Genomic DNA, 17,946 nt, shown 5'->3' on the forward strand with positions numbered 1-17,946 from the left:
ATTAGTGGTGTAATTACCAAGGCTCATAGATAGTGGAATTACTCAGTCTTCACCTTCTGGCTCTTAATACATTCCGTCCCTCCCCCTTCTCCTTTTATAGATGCAAAGCATCACAGCCTCTTATGGAAACAATGATGCCCAGGAATGGAAGAAGCTGCAGAAAGTGGTGGACACAGTCTAATCCATCCCTGGCAAAGCCCTCCCCAGCACTGAGCACATTAACATTGAGAGCTGCCGCAAAGAAAGCAGCATCCATCATCAAAGACCCCAGGCCAGGCTCTCTTCTCACTGGGCAGGAGGTACTGAAGCCTTCGATCCCATGCCACAAGGTTCAGGAGCGGTTGTTACCTTACAACCATCAGGCTCCATTCGGAACTAATTTTAAGACCAACAGACTCACTTTCAACGACAATTCACGTTCAGTATTATTTTCATTTTTACTGTTTGTCTTCTTTTGTACATTTGTTTGTCAGTCTGTGTATAGTTTCTGTAAAATTCTATTGTTTATTTTCTATGTATGCCTGCAAGAAAATTAATTTCAAGGTAGTATATGGTAACATATATGTACTTTAATAATAAATTTACTTTGAACTTTGAACCTTTCCAGTATCCCCTAAAAAAAAACCCAACTGGGTTTGGTTTATAATTAAAGTGTTAATAAACTCTGCTGTTTTAAACCCTTTGTTCCTTTTCCTCTCAGATATTGGAGCCTGTGAGTCGATCATGAAGAAGAAAACAAAGCAGGACTTTCAGGAGTTGCTGAAGTCTGAGCACGGTACAATTGAAAGAGAGGAGCTTCGTGTTTATTACGGCCAATCCTTTTGAAGGCCCAGGGTCCAGAAGGGTGATGCACAGTGGGAGGGAAGTTGGGTTGGTGAAGAAGCAGTGACAACTGACTCCAAGCTGGGACTTAGAAAGCCTGTAGCTATAAAAACATAGAACAGTACAGTGCAGTCTAGACCTTTGGTCCACAATGTTGTGCTGACCCTTTCAGATCACTTTAACCCTTCCCTTCTATATAGCCCTCCATTTTTCATTCATCCATGTGCTTATCTAAGGGTTTCATAAATGTCCCTAATGTATCTGCCTTCTCACATCACCTTAAAAATATTAGCTTTGGGAAAAGTCTTTGGCTATCTACTCTTTCCACACCTCTTGTCTTGTACACCTCTAACAAGCCACCACTCATTTTCTTTGTCCCAGAGAGAAAAGCCCTAGTTCACTCAATCTATCCTCATAAGACATTCTCTCTAATCCTGGCAGCATCTTGGTAAACTTCCTCTGCACTCTCTCTGAAGCTTCCATATCCTTCCTATAATGAAATGACCAGAACAGAAAACAATACTCAGTGCGTGGTCTACCCAGGGTTTTATAGAACTGCAACATTACCTCGTGAGTCTTGAATTTAATCCTCCAACTAATGAAGATCAACGTGCCATACCCTTTCTTAACAACTCTATCAACTTGTGCTGCAACTTTGAGGGATCTGTGGACGTGGACCCCAGGATCCCTCTGTGGGACCAGAAGCTGAGAGCTTCCGCAGTTGGAGCTTCCTGGGAAGAATGGGCTTAAGGAGGTGGTGCAGTATCTGCACAACTTCCAGAAGAGGTCACTCTACTGAAGCACTTCGTGAAAACCTGATTGCAAAGGGAAAAACTTGGATTTGGAAAGAATCTGCAAGAACTTGTTTGTATCAGAATTTACAGATGTATGAAAGAAACTTTACAGTGATAAATGTTTTCTCAAAAGCACAAGATATTCTGCAGATGCTGGAGATCTTGAGCAGCACGCACAAAATGGTGAAAGAACTCGGCAAGTCAGGCAGAATCCATGGAGGGGAATAAACAGTCAACTTTTTGGGCCCAGACCCTTCAACATGACTGTCAACATTGTGGGCCAAGCCCCTTCATCAGGATAGGTAAGTCCTGATAAATGGTCTTGGCCAGAAATGTCAATGGTTTATTCCTCTCCATGGAGTCTGCCTGACTTGCTGATTTCCTCCAGCATTTTGTGCATGCTGCTCCGAATGTTTTCTCCCCAAGACTATCAGCATTCATTGTCAGGGGTGTCTCATTTCAGAGGGATGGGGCAATAAATTCGGACTTTGTCAGTAATACCCAGACCACAAAGATGAAGAAAAAGTTAATGTTTTTGGTCATGTTGTATTGCCTGGAAATCATATCTGAACACATGTTCCAAAGGCTAATTTGAGTTTTATTCACTTATCAAATGTTGTTTGTTTGCCGTTAGTACTCAGTTTATTGACTAATTTCTCCTCCTCAGCACTGTTGGAAGGATTCGGGATCAGAGAGAGCATCAGCTGCATTGAGGAGCACATTAACAGGCAGGTACGTGTACCCAGTGTATGTGATTTGGGATGACTCCAGCACACAGTGTAGGCAAGTAGAAGTTCAACAGCTGAGGTCTGCCTGTTGCACAGCTCAGGAACTACTGAGTCACAGCCAGGCTAGGCACCGCTGCGACTCGAACCGTTCTGTTTCAATCACTTGTAAGTTCAGAAGGAATACTGAATTGAGTTACGCTGATAAAACAGATCAGGAAGTATGCTTGAATAGTAGGAAGTTTTCTGTTACAGATGTAATGTCCTTGTGAAATTGTAAGTGATTGTTCCATAAATAAATTGGAAAAGACATCAGATTAAGCAGAAACTAGTACTGGGCATGTTGTTTCACAATTGGGCTGAGGTAAATCTAAACTGCCTCAGATATACCCTGATGGTAAAGTCTCAGTTAAGAGTAGGTATCTCATTCTCTGAAGCTTAATTAGTTTTTTCACGAGAGCATAGCTGATGAGTTGTAACCTGCGCTCTGTATTCCCATCTACCCTCTGTATCCTTTCATGAGTCCTCTTGCTTGTCTTGTCAAGAATTTATCAATCCCTGCCTTAAAAATATGCCTTTTGGAGGAAAAACCGTTCTGGAAATTCTTAACCTACCAAGAGAGAAAATTGCCTTACTTAAATAATCATATGGACTCATTTAGGGACTATTAGTTATTGTCATTTCAGTTAAGACTACCTTTTGAAGGTTTGCTAAGACTTTAGCAGTTTGGTGAATAAGATCAGAATTGGGTTTATCAGCACTGACATATGTTGTGAAATTTGTTATTTTGTGGCAGAAGGACAGTGCAATATGTTCAAAAAATTACAAGTTGCACTAAGAAATATACTAAAAAAATAAACAAGTCACGTAAAAATGGAACAAAAAGTGAGGTAGTGTTCATGGAGTATTCAGAAATCTGATGGAAGAAGCTGTTCCTAAAACATTGAGTGTGTATCTTCAGCCTCCTGTCCCTGCTCCTTTATGGTAGCAAAGAGAAGAGTACATCCTGGATGATGAAGGTCCTCAATGATGGATGCCACTTCCTTGAAGTACCACCTCTTGAAGATGTAGATCATTGATTCACTGCTGGTGTATTAGGTGTGGGCAGGAGTCTTGTACTCCGTTGTTACTGCCCAAGTACCAACAGAATTGGCTTATAATAATGAGGAAAATAAGATTGGGTTCCCATTCCTGCTGGTCAGTGTCCTCCTGCACATAAGAAGAGACTAAAGTCAGGCTGTAATTTTTATCAGCCAATAGAGAAATACAGTGCAGAGAGAGCCATTCGACCGATCACATCCATGCTGATCTTTGTGGCCATCAACACCAATCTCATTTACTTGCGTTAGGTCCATACTCGTAAGTGTCTGTTCAAATGTATCTTAAATAGTGACTGAAAAGATCTCACATCAGAGGGACTTCAGCAAATACATCTTTGGCTGGATGTTAGAGAAAAGGAAACCCTCTAGCAGAGAATGACAGACTTCCACTGCAGGCATTTTGCATTGTAAAGCCTGTGTGCTAATATTTCCCATAAACAGCCCATTTGTTTCTGCTCTCTCCTGACTTGATTTTTCAGATTTCTCCCCTTGAGAGTCTTCGGCTGATGTGTCTGCTTTCACTAACAGAAAGTGGTGAGTCAGAAACCGTCGTAAATCATTCCATGAGTGGGGATGCAGTGCGGTAAAGTGCATATGGTTCCTAAGGCTGTCATAGCTGTGGAGGTGGGGGAGGGGGTTTATAGTGGGGACAAGCTCCCACTAACTATTAAATGCCCCCAATGGCGTGAATCTCAAATAGCCTCTGACAGCCAAGTCTAGCTCCTGACCTTCCCATGTTTATTGGTTACTAAGCCCAGTGGAACAGTTTCTACTGACAGGAGGAGGGGGCAAAGGTGGGTTACTGGCACTTTAAAACCAGTCGTTCTGGGCAGATCGGCCTTGTCAGCTGTGGTGGTCAGCTCATCTAGGAGAAGAAAATCTCTGATCTTGAAGCTATATCTACAGCCAGTTTCTCCCTTTTCCTTTAGAATACTGAACACAACCTTTAAATTCTCTGTGATTACAGACGTGGATCTTGTCAGATTAGTTTTTCTTTCAAATATTATCAGTTCACTGCAGAGGTTTGCTAAGTGTTACCATACAGAGTCAGGATTTCAGTGTTGTCAGTTCTGCTCTGATCACTGTCTTGTGTATTTGTATTTTCCACCAGGTCTGATTTCTAAAGATTATCGATCATTGAAAACACAATATCTGCAGGTAAGTAAAGGAAAAGATTACTGCTACAGGAACACTTGTGGGTGGGACATCTGGGATGTTTGGCAGCACTGGGAGGTTTATGGTGGGATTGTCCCTGCGATCCTACCACTCACGTGTTTGTGGATTGAGTGTGAAATGTTAACCAGAGAAAACTGAGTCACTAGCCTTTCCTTGATGATTTTAGGATCATTTATTTATTTATTGAGGTACAGTGCAGAGTAGACACTTCAGGCCCTTTGAGCTAGCAACCCCCAATTTAACCCTAGCCTAATCATGGGACAATTGACCATGACCAAACAACCTATTAACCCGTATGTCCTTGGACTGTGGGAAGAAACTAGAGCACCTGGAGAAAACCCATGCATTCCAAGGGGGAAATGTAAGGAATCCTTACAGATGATGTCAGAATTGAACTCCGAACTCCGACGGCCCAAGCTGTAATAGCGTTATGCTAACCGCTACGCTACTGTGGAACTCAGGTTTAAACTGGATAAAACCAATTAGAGTAAATGTGATGGTGTGGCAGGGAGAGGGAGAGACGCTGTGCGTGTGTGTGTGTGCATGTGTGTGTGTGCACGCGCGCTAGTGGAAGGAGAGACTGAGGAAGGGATTTTAATGGAGGAAGTGATGGCAAGGGGCATTAGGAAGGGGTGAGGAAAAAGTGCAGAGAAAGGAAAGAGTGAGGAAGAGTTTTAGAAAGCAGATGAAATTTGGGAGAATGTGGTGTGAAGGGAATGAGAAGAATGACAGAGGAAGAGCTGGGATACCTCAGATACCCCACAGACACTATCTCTGGAGTACATTTGCCTTTCCTAAAAGTGATGATAGGCTGATGCCCCTCATTGATGTGCTGGGAGTTCAACTGGGAAAAGTGTGAAATGATACTCTTTGGAAGTGATCCCTGAAATTCCCACAAGTTGATGGAGTGGTTAAGAAGGCGTATGGGGTGTTGGCCTTCATTAGTCGGGGAGAGCCACGAGGTAATATTACAGCTCTATAAAACTCCGGTTAGACCACACTAAAAATATTGTGTTCAGCTCTCATTGCATTATTGGAAGGATCTGGAAGCTTTAGATAGGGATTTACCAGGATGCTGTCTGGATTAGGGAGTGTATCTTACAAGGAGTCCACCGAGATGTAACACTGAGCGTCATAGGAAGTCATTCCTACCTGTGGCCATCAAACTTTACAACTCCTCCCTAGGAGTGTCAGACACCCTGAGCCAATAGGCTGGTCCTGGACTTATTTCCACTTGGCATGATTAACTTATTTTTATTTAATTATTTATGATTTTATATTGCTATATTTCTTCACTATTCTTGGTTGGTGCGGCTGCAATGAAACCCAATTTCCCTCGGAATCAATAAAGTATGTCTGTCTGTCTGAAAGATTGAGTGAGCTAGGGTTTTTCTCTTGGGAGCGAAGCAGGACAGGAGGTGATTTGAAAAGAGGCATTGACTGAATGAACTCCACCATGAACGGCCCCAAGCCAGGTTGCGACATAAGGAGGGTTGGGTGAGGGGCTAGCAAACCCATTCCGTAAAAAAAACACAGCTACAGAAACACCAACAGAAGCTCCAAAGACCTCAGCCCTTGTAGAGGAAAGGTCATCACCTAGAAGACATAGGAGGTCATGTGGTGAAGTGTAAGCCACAGGGCTGATCAACCTTCTATCGGCCCAGGACAGACTCTGGCGAGCTGCTGTCAGTGGCCTATGTCCCAGTAGAAGTGATGGTTTTAAGAAGAAGATGACAGGATGGACATTTTTCCCAGGGTGGAAATGGCTAATACGATAGGGCATGATTTTAAGATTGAAGGAAAGTGTAGGAAGGAATGTTAAAGATGGGTTTCTTACAGAGAGAGTGGGGGTGGCGGCATATACTTTAAGAACATTTAAGAGACTTGTAGATAGGCGGGTGGAGGGCTACATGGAAGGGAAGCATTAGATTGATCTTAGAGTAGACTAAAAGGCTGGCACAACATTTTGGGCCGAAGGGCCTATATTTTGCTGTAATGTTCCAGTGCTGTGCGATAGTGCTGTAGAATCATATTTAGATGACCAGGCTGGTGCAATGCTGAAATTACAGTTGTCAAAACTGTCATTTATATTACGGAGTTGCATACTAAACCCTTATCACCCCTGCTGAGGTATAGGCCGCCGACTGTGGCTCACCAGAGTCCTCAGTCCCAGGCCAATTTTTCAGGTTGTCTCCAGATGCAGCCCATCTTCTTGGTGTACCCTTCCTCTCCCAGGGACGAGGTCTTTGGAGCTTCTGCTGGTTTTTATGGAATGGTGGAGGTAAATCCATGTGGAACTGGTGACGATGCTATTAACGGGACACCACAGAAGACTCAACAGGCACCTCCAGTCATTTAATTGATACGGTAAATGTTAGATGAAATTGACACCCAGAAGCTGAGATACATGGCAGTGAAGTTGACATAGTGATTTGATACACAATCCAGCTTTAGTGTGATTGGAGCAAACGGCGAGTCACTGTACAGCTGACTTTGGCTTAACATCCATTATTGATCAGTGTGACATGGTGGAAATGTGCACCGCGTTATCCACGTCCTCACATAACATTATGAAACTTATTTATTTAGAGAAACAGTGCAGTACAGGCTCTTCTGGCCTTCTGAACTGCGCCACTCAACAACCCCCCCTATTTTACCCTAGCTTAATCACAGGACATTTACTATGACTGATTGATATAACTAACAATTAATATAATTCAAACTTTCTTACAGAAGACATCAGAACTGAACTCCGAACTCTGGCGGCCCAAGCTGTAATAGTGAGCACTAACCACTACGCTACTGTGGCGCCCTGATTTCATAAGTTGGCCTGTAATGAGTGGATTATAATGGGAACTTTAAGGACCTGACTTCTGGTTTACTCTGTCAGTAGTAACCACTTAATCCAATTGTAGAATGTTATAGTATTGACACAAAACTTCAGCAGGCCCATTGGCGAGTTTACCTTCGCTGCAGGTTTTGTTACAGATTAAGGTAATCTAATCTAATGGCTGTTTTGATTTGACTGGTCACTTTGGGCGGCACATTAGGGTGGTAGTTGGCGTAATGCTTTACTGCACCGACTGTAAGATTGGGGTTCAATTTCCCCTGCTGTCTGTAAGAAGTTTGTACGTTCTCCCCATGCCTGTGCGGGTTTCCTCCGGGTGCTCCAGTTTCCCCCCACGTTCCAAAGACATATGGTTAGGGTTAGTGAGTTGTGGGCATGCCATGTTGGCATCAGAAGCATGGTGACGCTTGTGGACCGAGTCCAGCACGTCCTTGGGTTGTGTTGGTCATTGAGGTAAATCATACCTTTCATTGTATGTTTTGATGTTCACGTAACAAACAAAGTTAATCTCTTAATCAGACTTATTTGTTGTTCTCTTCTGTAACGTGTATCCCCAGAGTTATGGATATGAACATCTCCTGACATTTGCCAACCTGAAACAAATAGGATTGCTGACAGAGCAGCAAACCGGAGAAACACTGACAGCGATGGAGAGCACCATGGGGAAGCTGGTGACAGACAAAGCAGTGGGTAAGGAGCCAAAGAGAACCAAATAGTCATCTCAGATCTCAGGTTCATTCAGTAACCTAAAGTGTGAGAAATTCTGAGTTTTATTTTCTCCCAACCTGGGTAGGGATTTGGGGAGAAGAAATTTGAAGGTAATTGTTTAAATAACCAATGGGGAGTTGTAGAATACTTTTTTATCTCCGTGAGAGATGTGGGAGTGGAGCTCACAGCCTGAGTGGGTGGTGGAGGTGGAAAGCGTCATCAGAAACAGAATCAGGTTTAATATCATTGACATATGTTGTGAAAATCGTTGTTTTGTGGCAGCAGTACAGTGTAATACATAAAAATCTATAAATTACAATAAGAAATATAACCATAAAATTAATAACTAGTGCAAAAAGAGAGCAAAAAAGGTGAGAGTAGTGCCCAGGGTTTGGCTCATGTCCATTCAGAAGGAATTAGCCTAGTGAATCTCTTTTGGATGACCTCCAATGCAGTTTATCTTGTACTCCAGGTGTGGCTTCGTCAATATCCTGAACAATTACATTAATGCTTCCCATGTTGTGTCCTTAAGCAAGGCAGTTAACAGCACATTGCTCTGCGATGACACCGGTGCCAAGCTGCTTGGGTCCTAGTGCCCTTCCCTTGGACAACTTCGGTGGCGTGGAGAGGGGAAGGCTTGCAGCTTGGGCAACTGCTGGTCTCCTATACAACCTTGCCCAGGCTTGCGCCCTGGAAACCTTCCAAGGCGCAGATCCATGGTCTCACGAGACTAACGGATGCCTATAACTGTTAGTAGAACATCATTTCTAGTCCTTTCCCTGTAGTTAGTGTCGATATGCACCGTGAAAACTGGATCCTCCCCCAATTGCATAAACATGAGTCCTTAACTCTGGCACTGTGCAGACAGACATCATAGCCCTTGGCACTCTGCCTTTGCTACAGAGGACAGTCTGTTTCCCCAGCTGAGCCACCTCCTGCAAATACTTGCATTACTCCTCCCTATGTATTTCCTTATATTGGGAGGTCAGTGGTAGTAAGGATGGGCAGCTTCAAGTTCTTGGGTGTCAACGTCTCACAGGATCTGTCCTGGGCCCATTAAATTGATGCAGGCTGTAAGAAGGCATGACAATGGCTTTACTTCATTTGGAGTTTGAAGAGGTTTGGTACGTTACTGAAGACTCCAGCAAATTTCTATGGATGTACCATGGAGAGCATTCTGACAGGCTGTATCACTGCCTAGTATGGAGGGGCCACTGCACAGGATTGAAAGAGTCTGCAGAGTGTAGGAGACTCAGCCAGCTACATGATGGGCACTCGCTCCCCTCCACGTGTTCAAAAGGCAATGCCACAAGAAGGCACCATCCATCATTAAGGTCCCTCATCACCCTCTCATGCCCTCTTTTCATTACTGCCATCAGGAGCTTGAAGATGCACATTTCACGTTTTTGGAACAGCTTCTTTCCTCCTGCTGTTGGATTTCTGAACAGTCCACAAACCCATGAATGGTACCTTGTTATTCCCCTTTTGCACTTCTTAAAAATTGTAACTTTCAGTTATTTTTTTTAATGACCTGCACTGTACTGCTGCCATGTTTCACAACATACAGTACGTCAGTGATAATAAACCTGTTCTGGTTATGATTCTGAAATTCAAGAAAACATGCACTTCCACACAGCTTTGCCCTGACACACATCCGTAGCCATGAATGCCGAGATAAGCACACACACGGTAATGACATGCATGGACAGCTGCACACTGTTAGGTTTTGTAACTCCAGAAACTAATCAAAAGAAAGACATTACTGCCAGGAATAACGAGTCTACTTTGTTTTACTTTAGTGAGGTGTGCACTTATGAGGCGGTGGTGTGATAACGTATGCCATTCACATACTTCTCACATATAACTCATAATGACACGTGTAAACAAAGAATGCTTAATTAAACAAATATATTTTATTACTCAAATATTACTGAAATATTAGATACACATCTGTGCTACACTGTCTTGATGGTCATATTTCAGTGATAAACCTGATTCTGATACTTTCACTTGTTTCACTGGTGATGTACTGCCTGGACTATGCTGAGCTGTGCTTGACACCAGCGTGATAGACTTTACTGGTATCTGACCATGTTCACGGAATCTCTAGTACTGAGCTGCCGCAGAAACCTGTTTATTAACCAGGCTTATCTGCATTGTGATGTTATATAATTAAGTAATATTAATTGTTTTAATTTTCAGGGAAGTTGACTGATGCCTTCTCATCTCTGGCCAGGAAAAGTAATTTCAGAGCCTTGAGCAAGCGGCTCAACCTGGTAAGGATCCAGACAAATGGTCTGCTGATTTGGGATGATGTTTAAAAGGAGATGTGCCAAACAGAGTGGATGGGTCCTGTTCGAACTTGTTGATCTAAGTTAAAGTGATGCTTTAGCTCAGTGACCCTTTGCTGGGGCTGAATGGAGGTTGCTGAGCATTCTTCGTTGACTGCAGCTGAGTATACATCTAAAGATACTTAAAATGAAAGAGTGGCTAGAGTACAGCTGCACAGAAACAGGTGCTTCAGCCCATCAAATTCATGCCAAACTGTTATTCTGCCTAGTTCCATTGACCCGCACCCAGAACATAGCCCTCCTTACCTGTCCCATTTTCATTGGTTTAATGTGATGGGTGGTTTGCAAATATTCTGATTTTCTTTTTAGTACTTGGATATTGTAAACCTGTCCAAACTCAATCTGCAATAGTGTGGAAATTAATTGCATCTAGAAGCATACTAATTTTTTAAAGTATATATTTTTTGGCCCCTAATGTTCAGGTAATTGTGGTAAGATACATTCCATCCATCTCTACACCTCGATGTATTTTCTGTATCAGAGCTTTTGGTGTCATCTCCCATCTCTTGACAGATACCCCGCACAGAGGAGGAATATGATTTGAAAGTGCCACGAGACATGGCCTATGTATTTAGTGGTGCTTACGTTCCACTGAGCTGTAAGATCATAGAACAGGTAAGTTGTGAACAATCTGGCTTTGAAGCCATACCTAAATAGTGAAGGGAATAAACCTGTCCAGTATTGTACATGTGGAAGGCTAATCCTGAAATAATGCCCTATTTAACTGATTCATACAAGGCTGTATTTGAAATGTACTTCTTTGATTTAATCTGTTAGTGTGTATCTCTCTGAGTGTGGAGTACCGCATAGGACTACCACTTCGTAGATGCTCCTGGCTCACTTCGGATTCCCAGTACTTCTAGCTCTGGTTTACCATTATCATTGTTCTAACTGGCCTACTCAAAACTAACCACACCTTTTTGTTCCCCATCTGCATTGCCCCTTCCTCCAGCTCCCTATATCCTTGTCCATCGTCAAAAAGGCACAATCTTCTTCTCAACTTGTGTTTAATCATGCTCTCCACGTATCTAATACTTCAAAGGTACTTTCCCTTCTCTCTGTTCATAGTGTTCCACCGGACAGTCTGCTGTGATATGTGAATGCATGGTGCTCTCTCCTCCCCTCTCTCTCTCACTAGACCCAGGTTCAGCACAGCATAATTTTGTGTTGTCAGGTGCTGGAACGTGACAGCTGGGCAGGAATGGAGGAAGTGTCGCGTTTATTAAACAGCAGTGAATTTGTCACCTTTGGTAAGTGTTTGATAGATCTGGACTGGGCTGTCTCTAGAATGCGTCATGCTCTTAATATCGGTTTCTGCCCATTATCTTGTAGAACTAGTAGGGTACACATTGAGGGCATTAGCGCCCACCTCGCAACTCCTCTCTGACTTTGAAACACAAGAGATTCTGCAGATGCTGGGAATCTTGAGCAACTCACACAAAATGCTGGAGTAACTCAGTAGGTCAAGCAGCATGAATGTTTATTTCCCTCCATAGAGGATGCTGCCTGACCTGCTGAGCTCATCCAGCATCTTGTGTGTGTCGCTTTCTGACTCTTTACACTTTATATACTGTATGGGTAGCTCTTGTAGATGGCAGAATTGGACTTGGTTGGTGTCTCCAATTAATTATATATTTATTTACTTGTTTATTATTATTTGTTGTTGTATTTGCACAGTGTGTCTTTTGCACATTGGCTGCTTGTAAGTCTTTGTGTGTAGTTTTCCATGGATTCTATTGTATTTCTGTGAATACCTGCAAGAAAATGAACTTCAGCTTAGCATTCGGTGACATATACGTATATTGATAATAAATTTGTGTTGAAGTTTGAACCACTGGAGTACAGTACAGCTTTCTGCTGGGGTTCACACATGGTTCCAAACTATACCCATGACAGCTATAGTTTCTTGGATGCTTGTGTTTATGTTGGCGGATTTATTTCTCTTGAGAAGATGGTAGAGAAATGTTGCGGTTTGGGCAATTGTGTATTCTTGAACTAAATGTGTTCTTGGGATGTTGGGAAGGGAGCTAGGGGTCAGGCATTACTGAAGTGAAATAAAGAACTACCAGTCCCCAAAAAAATTGGTTGAGACACAAGAAATGCTAGAAATCATGGGCAACAGAGACAAAATGCTGGAAGAACTTCACAGGTCTGGCCACATCAATGGAGAGAAGTGAACAGTTGACGTTTTGGCCTGAAATGTTGACTGTTTATTCCCCTCCATTGATGCTGTTTACCTCTTGAGTTCCTTCAGCATTTTGTGTGTGTTGCAGTGGAAATGGTGAAGTTACTGGAGCTACATCTGTGGAAATTAAGTTCAATAAATATGGAATAAAAAGCTAATCACAGCACTGGTGACCATGAAAATACTGCAGGTTTGTTAAAAATCTCATTCTCTTGGTTGTTAATGCAGAGGATGCATTTCACTGTATGTTCAATGTACATGTGATAAATAGATGAATCTGAGAATCTGCCAACCTTTTCTGGCCTTTTTGTAACTCCAGACACTCAGCAACATGGCTGTCTGACGAAGACAGCAATCCCCTGGGCAGCTTCATCAAAACCTCGCACACATGATGGACATTATGTGTCCTGATCTTACGTTGTGGTCTCTGATGTTCTGTTCTTGTCTCTTTCTCCAGAGAGAACCGATGACGCAGCATCCAGCAGCAGTGGACAGCGGGTCATTCTCGTGCTTTTTCTGGGAGGCTGCACCTTCTCAGAAATCGCTGCACTGAGGTTCCTGGGCAAAGAGAAAGGTAACGAGAGTTGCAATTACTCTTTTGGAGGAACTCAGCAAATCAGTGGGCGTCTGTGGAGGCAAAGGAGTAGCTGACATTACAGGCCAGGCCCTGCATCAAAATGCAAAATGTTAACTATTCCTTTGCCACCTGACCTGCTGAGTCCCTCCAGAAAATTGCTTTTTTGACAAGAGTTAGCTTGGGTCAGCAAATAGATATCTTTCCCCACTTCTGAGTGAGAAGCTGTGGTTTAAATGATATATGATAGAGGGAGTGTACTTCTGTAATAGTGAATTATAAGGGTTGGGGAAAGCAATTAGCTTTGTTTGTCACATACACATCAAAACATACAGTGAGATGCATTGTTTGCATCAACATCCATCATAGTCTGAGAATGTGCTGTGGGCAGCCTACAAGTGTCATCACACTTTTGATGTCAGCATAGTCTTTTGAATGTCCCCATGTGGTCACGGAGGGAGCGTACAAACTCTTAAAGACAGCAAGGGGAATTGAGCCTGCATCTCACACACTGTAATAGCTGCTACGTTGACCTGGATTGTCATCAGAGCCACCGGTACTGTGCCCCTCCTGGTACACTGTAGGGGAGTGTAAGACCCACAAGGAACCTGTGCTGTTAGAAGCTTCCAGATTCAGTCTCTGGTCTGCACTGAATCTGCACCAGAACAGAATGGTGGCTGATACAATTGGTTAATTCCAGTTCCAGAAGGAAAACATGAATTAATGTAATTCCTAGGAAAAAACACAGATGCCCTGAGGAAAACATACCATGTTGCATTGCTGTGATTGGGAACGCTCTGCCTGAAAGGGTGATGGAAACAGATTCAGCAGGAACTTTCAGTGAATAACTTCTAAAACAAAGTCACACAAGATTAGATGCTTGAGATAATTTGGTTAGTTCCTCAAAAGGTCAGCGTGTGTATGATACCTGGTGAGTAGGGGTGGAGCAGGAGGGGATTCACCCATTCCCACTCCTATTTATATATAGTGAGGGTACCTCAGACTTTTGCACAGGACTGTATATAGTCGTGAAATTTGTTGTTTTGCAGCAGCAATACAGTGCAATACAAAAAATTACTATACATTACAGTAAGAAATATAAACAAGTAGTGCAAAAACTGACCTAGTGTCATGGGTTCCTGGACCATTTAGAAATCTGATGGCAGAGGGAAAGAAGCTGTGCTTAAACCGTTGAATGTGGATTTTCAGGCTCCTGTACTTGCTCCATGATGGTAGCAATGAGAAGAGATTGGTGAGGGTCCCTTCTTGAGGAATTGCCTTTTGAAAAGGGTGGGGAGACTATGCTGGAGCTGGCTGAGTTTACAACTCTCTGCAGCTTTTTCTAATCCTGTGCATTGGGGCCGCCATACTGGGTGATGATTGTCAGAATGCTCTCTCCAGTGCATTTGTAAAATGGCCAATCACGAGGCAAGAACCAGTGGACAATCTGCATGTATGGAACTGTGCTATAACGCAACTCAGTGGTTTGACTTAGAGACAGGAAAGGAAATTAAAATGATATTTTATGCTAATATTTGACTTTAACTGAACATTTTCTTGTTTATCTTATACAGGATATAAGTTTGTTTTTGTTACCACGGCAATCACAAACAGTTTTCGGATGCTGGAATCTCTGTTGGAAACACACGTGTAAAAATGCGTCAGCCATTTCCAAGCAAGGCCTCAGTGAAGGAAATGTGCAGAGGATGGTGGGGGAGGGGTGGGTTGATGAGACTGCTTAAAACTAGTAATAAATGCAAAAGCAAAATCTCCCTTGACCCCTTCTTAAGTCAGCTGGATGGAGTCTTAGCAGTGAAAGTCAAGTTCTGAAGGAACTTTGGACATGGCCCGAGTATCTCCATCTTGGCTACCCTCTTGGTGCCTATAAGTTGGATACACAGTGTGAGTAAAGAGCTCAGTTTAATTACCTCCAATTCTTTAATAGGTAGTCAGAAGAATTTATGAATGCAACTTCTGTTTCAGGGAGCGCACGATATAGAGTGATAAACAAGGTGCAATTACTTGGGCAGAAACCTTGAAAGAACTGGATTTGAATAGCAGCAAACAGAAACATGAGGAAATAGGAACTGGCCTCTCAAAGTGGCTCTGTCATTCACTAAGTCTGTGGCTGAATTGCCTGATCCCAGAATCTGTGACTGCCCTATACACCATTGGGACAAACTTTAGGATCAGCTTAAGTTTGGAGATCAGAAACATAAACACCTCTTTATTTAGCACCTGAAGTCTTCATTTACAATGAAGTGTTGCTGGGGATTATTCCTTTGGAATATGATGTAGATCAGTTTGGGCACAAGAAGCTGCCACAGATCCTCACCAGCTAATCTGGTTTTGATGAAATGATGTTTGAGGGATAAATGTCTGCTTGACACTGGGTGATATCCCTGCTTTTCACTTTGAATAGTGGTGGAGTAGGGCTGCTTCACTAAATCTTTGATCACAGAGGTGATAGGATATCAAAACCTAATACAACAAATCATTCACTTTGATGCCAAGTGTAATTTATTTGATTTCAGAAAAATGTGCCAGAATATTTTACAGTAACGTGGTGTGGAGAGAGGAGAAATGATAGAGAAAAGTAATTTGTTTCATCTGAACCAAGGTCTTCAGTGAAACAGTCTGTTGTAATTCCATTTTCCTGCCCCGCTGTACTTATTCATTCCTCCTCTTAAAATCAAAATGTACAACAATATGAAATGTTAGATGTACCAGTTACCTATTCTGAATCAAACTCTAGCAGTTACAATAAGATGTGCGATCTCAGCACAACCAACAGGAATCATTGTCATGTTTCTGAGGACTTTTGTCTGTAGAGTGCTAGCTTTAAAACTATGAAATCACACTTTGCACTGATCTAAACTATTTTATGTACACAATGTGACAATAAAGAAAAAATGTTTTATTATACTTGATAGAGGCTGACATCTGAAATTCATTTCTCCAAAAGCTGGTTTAATTGAGGCCCTTTCCTTAGTGATTTAATGTCTCAGAAAGGCATCATCTGGAGCACTCCCTCAGTGTGGCTCAGTGGAACTTCAAGGCAACCACACCACTAGTTGAGTTGATGGAGACTGTCCCCCTCCACGCTATTGAGAAATGGCTGGTGTCTGCTGCCTCACCAGAGTAGGCACTACTCAAGCACAACTCATATCTTTAGGCTACTCAGTTTTGATGGATTTTCCATCAGCAAGTTTAAGGATGTGCCTGTTAAACTCCAGAAGGTAACATCAAATGTTAATCACAATTTCACATTTTCTTTATTATGAAATATTATGAAAATATTGAATATACTCATCTTAGGCAAAGGCTGACTTTGCCAGGAAAACTGGCTAAATCACCCAGAATTTTCAAGAATCAATTATTAGTATTTGCTCTAGTTCAGTGGGCTGAATCCCATGTGAAATATTTAAATATTTATCACCCACCTGCTCTTGCTCCACCCCTTTTCCTACTGGCTATCAGCACTGATGAAGGGTCTTGGCCCAAAACGTCAACTGAACTCTTTTCTGTCGATACTGCCTCGCCTACTGAGTTCCTCCAGCATTTTGTGTGTGTTGATCTGTGACATTTAACTATTTCCTCCATGCTGCTTGACCTCCTCCAACGTCATGCTCTTTGAAAAATTCAAACCTACCTTTTTCCAATTACTTATGATTTCAACTCTCCTTTGTTTTACACCACTACTTAAATATATTACATCTTTTGCTCAAAATATTACTATGCGATTGCTTTATAATCTTTCTATAGATAGAAAGATAGAATAAAGTTATGTCCCAAACAATGAAGTTTCTGGTGCTTAGCTTCGATCTGTACCTTACAGGGTTACCATATAACAATCACAGCACGGAAACAGGCCATTCCGGCCCTCCTAGTCCGTGCCGAACTCTTAATCTCACCTAGTCCCACCTACCCGCACTCAGCCCATAACCCTCCACTCCTTTCCTGTCCATATACCTATCCAATTTTACCTTAAATGACACAACTGAACTGGCCTCTACTACTTCTACAGGAAGCTCATTCCACACAGCTATCACTCTGAGTAAAGAAATACCCCCTCGTGTTTCCCTTAAACTTTTGTCCCCTAACTCTCAAATCATGTCCTCTCGTTTGAATCTCCCCGACTCTCAATGGAAACAGCCTATTCACGTCAACTCTATCTATCCCTCTCAAAATTTTAAATACCTCGGTCAAATCCCCCCTCAACCTTCTATGCTCCAATGAATAGAGACCTAACTTGTTCAACCTTTTTCTGTAACTTAAGTGCTGAAACCCAGGTAACATCCTAGTAAATCGTCTCTGCACTCTCTCTAATTTATTGATATCTTTCCTATAATTTGGTGACCAGAACTGTACACAATATTCCAAACTTGGCCTCACCAATGCCCTGTACAATTTCAACATTACATCCCAACTTCTGTACTCAATGCTCTGATTTATAAAGGCCAGCGTTCCAAAAGCCTTCTTCACCACCCTATCTACATGAGACTCCACCTTCAGGGAACTATGCACTGTTATTCCTAGATCTCTCTGTTCCACTGCATTCCTCAATGCCCTACCATTTACCCTGTATGTTCTATTTGGATTATTCCTGCCAAAATGTAGAACCTCACACTTCTCAGCATTAAACTCCATCTGCCAACGTCCA

The 17,946-nt window shown here is 42.4% G+C and overlaps 1 protein-coding gene across 1 annotated transcript in view; it reads left to right on the forward strand.

Moving 5' to 3' along the window:
• The window catches only part of vps33b (VPS33B late endosome and lysosome associated), a 48,452-nt gene extending 32,244 nt beyond the window's left edge, over positions 1-16,208 (forward strand). The window contains exons 14-23 of the mRNA XM_073024790.1: positions 701-775; positions 2,284-2,348; positions 3,921-3,975; positions 4,553-4,599; positions 8,023-8,155; positions 10,376-10,449; positions 11,038-11,139; positions 11,699-11,774; positions 13,167-13,283; positions 14,858-16,208. Of these exons, the coding sequence (XP_072880891.1) occupies positions 701-775; positions 2,284-2,348; positions 3,921-3,975; positions 4,553-4,599; positions 8,023-8,155; positions 10,376-10,449; positions 11,038-11,139; positions 11,699-11,774; positions 13,167-13,283; positions 14,858-14,937 (824 nt within the window). The 3' untranslated portion in view covers positions 14,938-16,208. The remainder of the gene's footprint in view (positions 1-700; positions 776-2,283; positions 2,349-3,920; positions 3,976-4,552; positions 4,600-8,022; positions 8,156-10,375; positions 10,450-11,037; positions 11,140-11,698; positions 11,775-13,166; positions 13,284-14,857) is intronic.
• The last annotated feature ends 1,738 nt before the right edge of the window (positions 16,209-17,946 follow it).

Source organism: Hemitrygon akajei, chromosome 21, assembly GCF_048418815.1.
Source record: "Hemitrygon akajei chromosome 21, sHemAka1.3, whole genome shotgun sequence".
NCBI classification, from domain to species: domain Eukaryota; kingdom Metazoa; phylum Chordata; class Chondrichthyes; order Myliobatiformes; family Dasyatidae; genus Hemitrygon; species Hemitrygon akajei.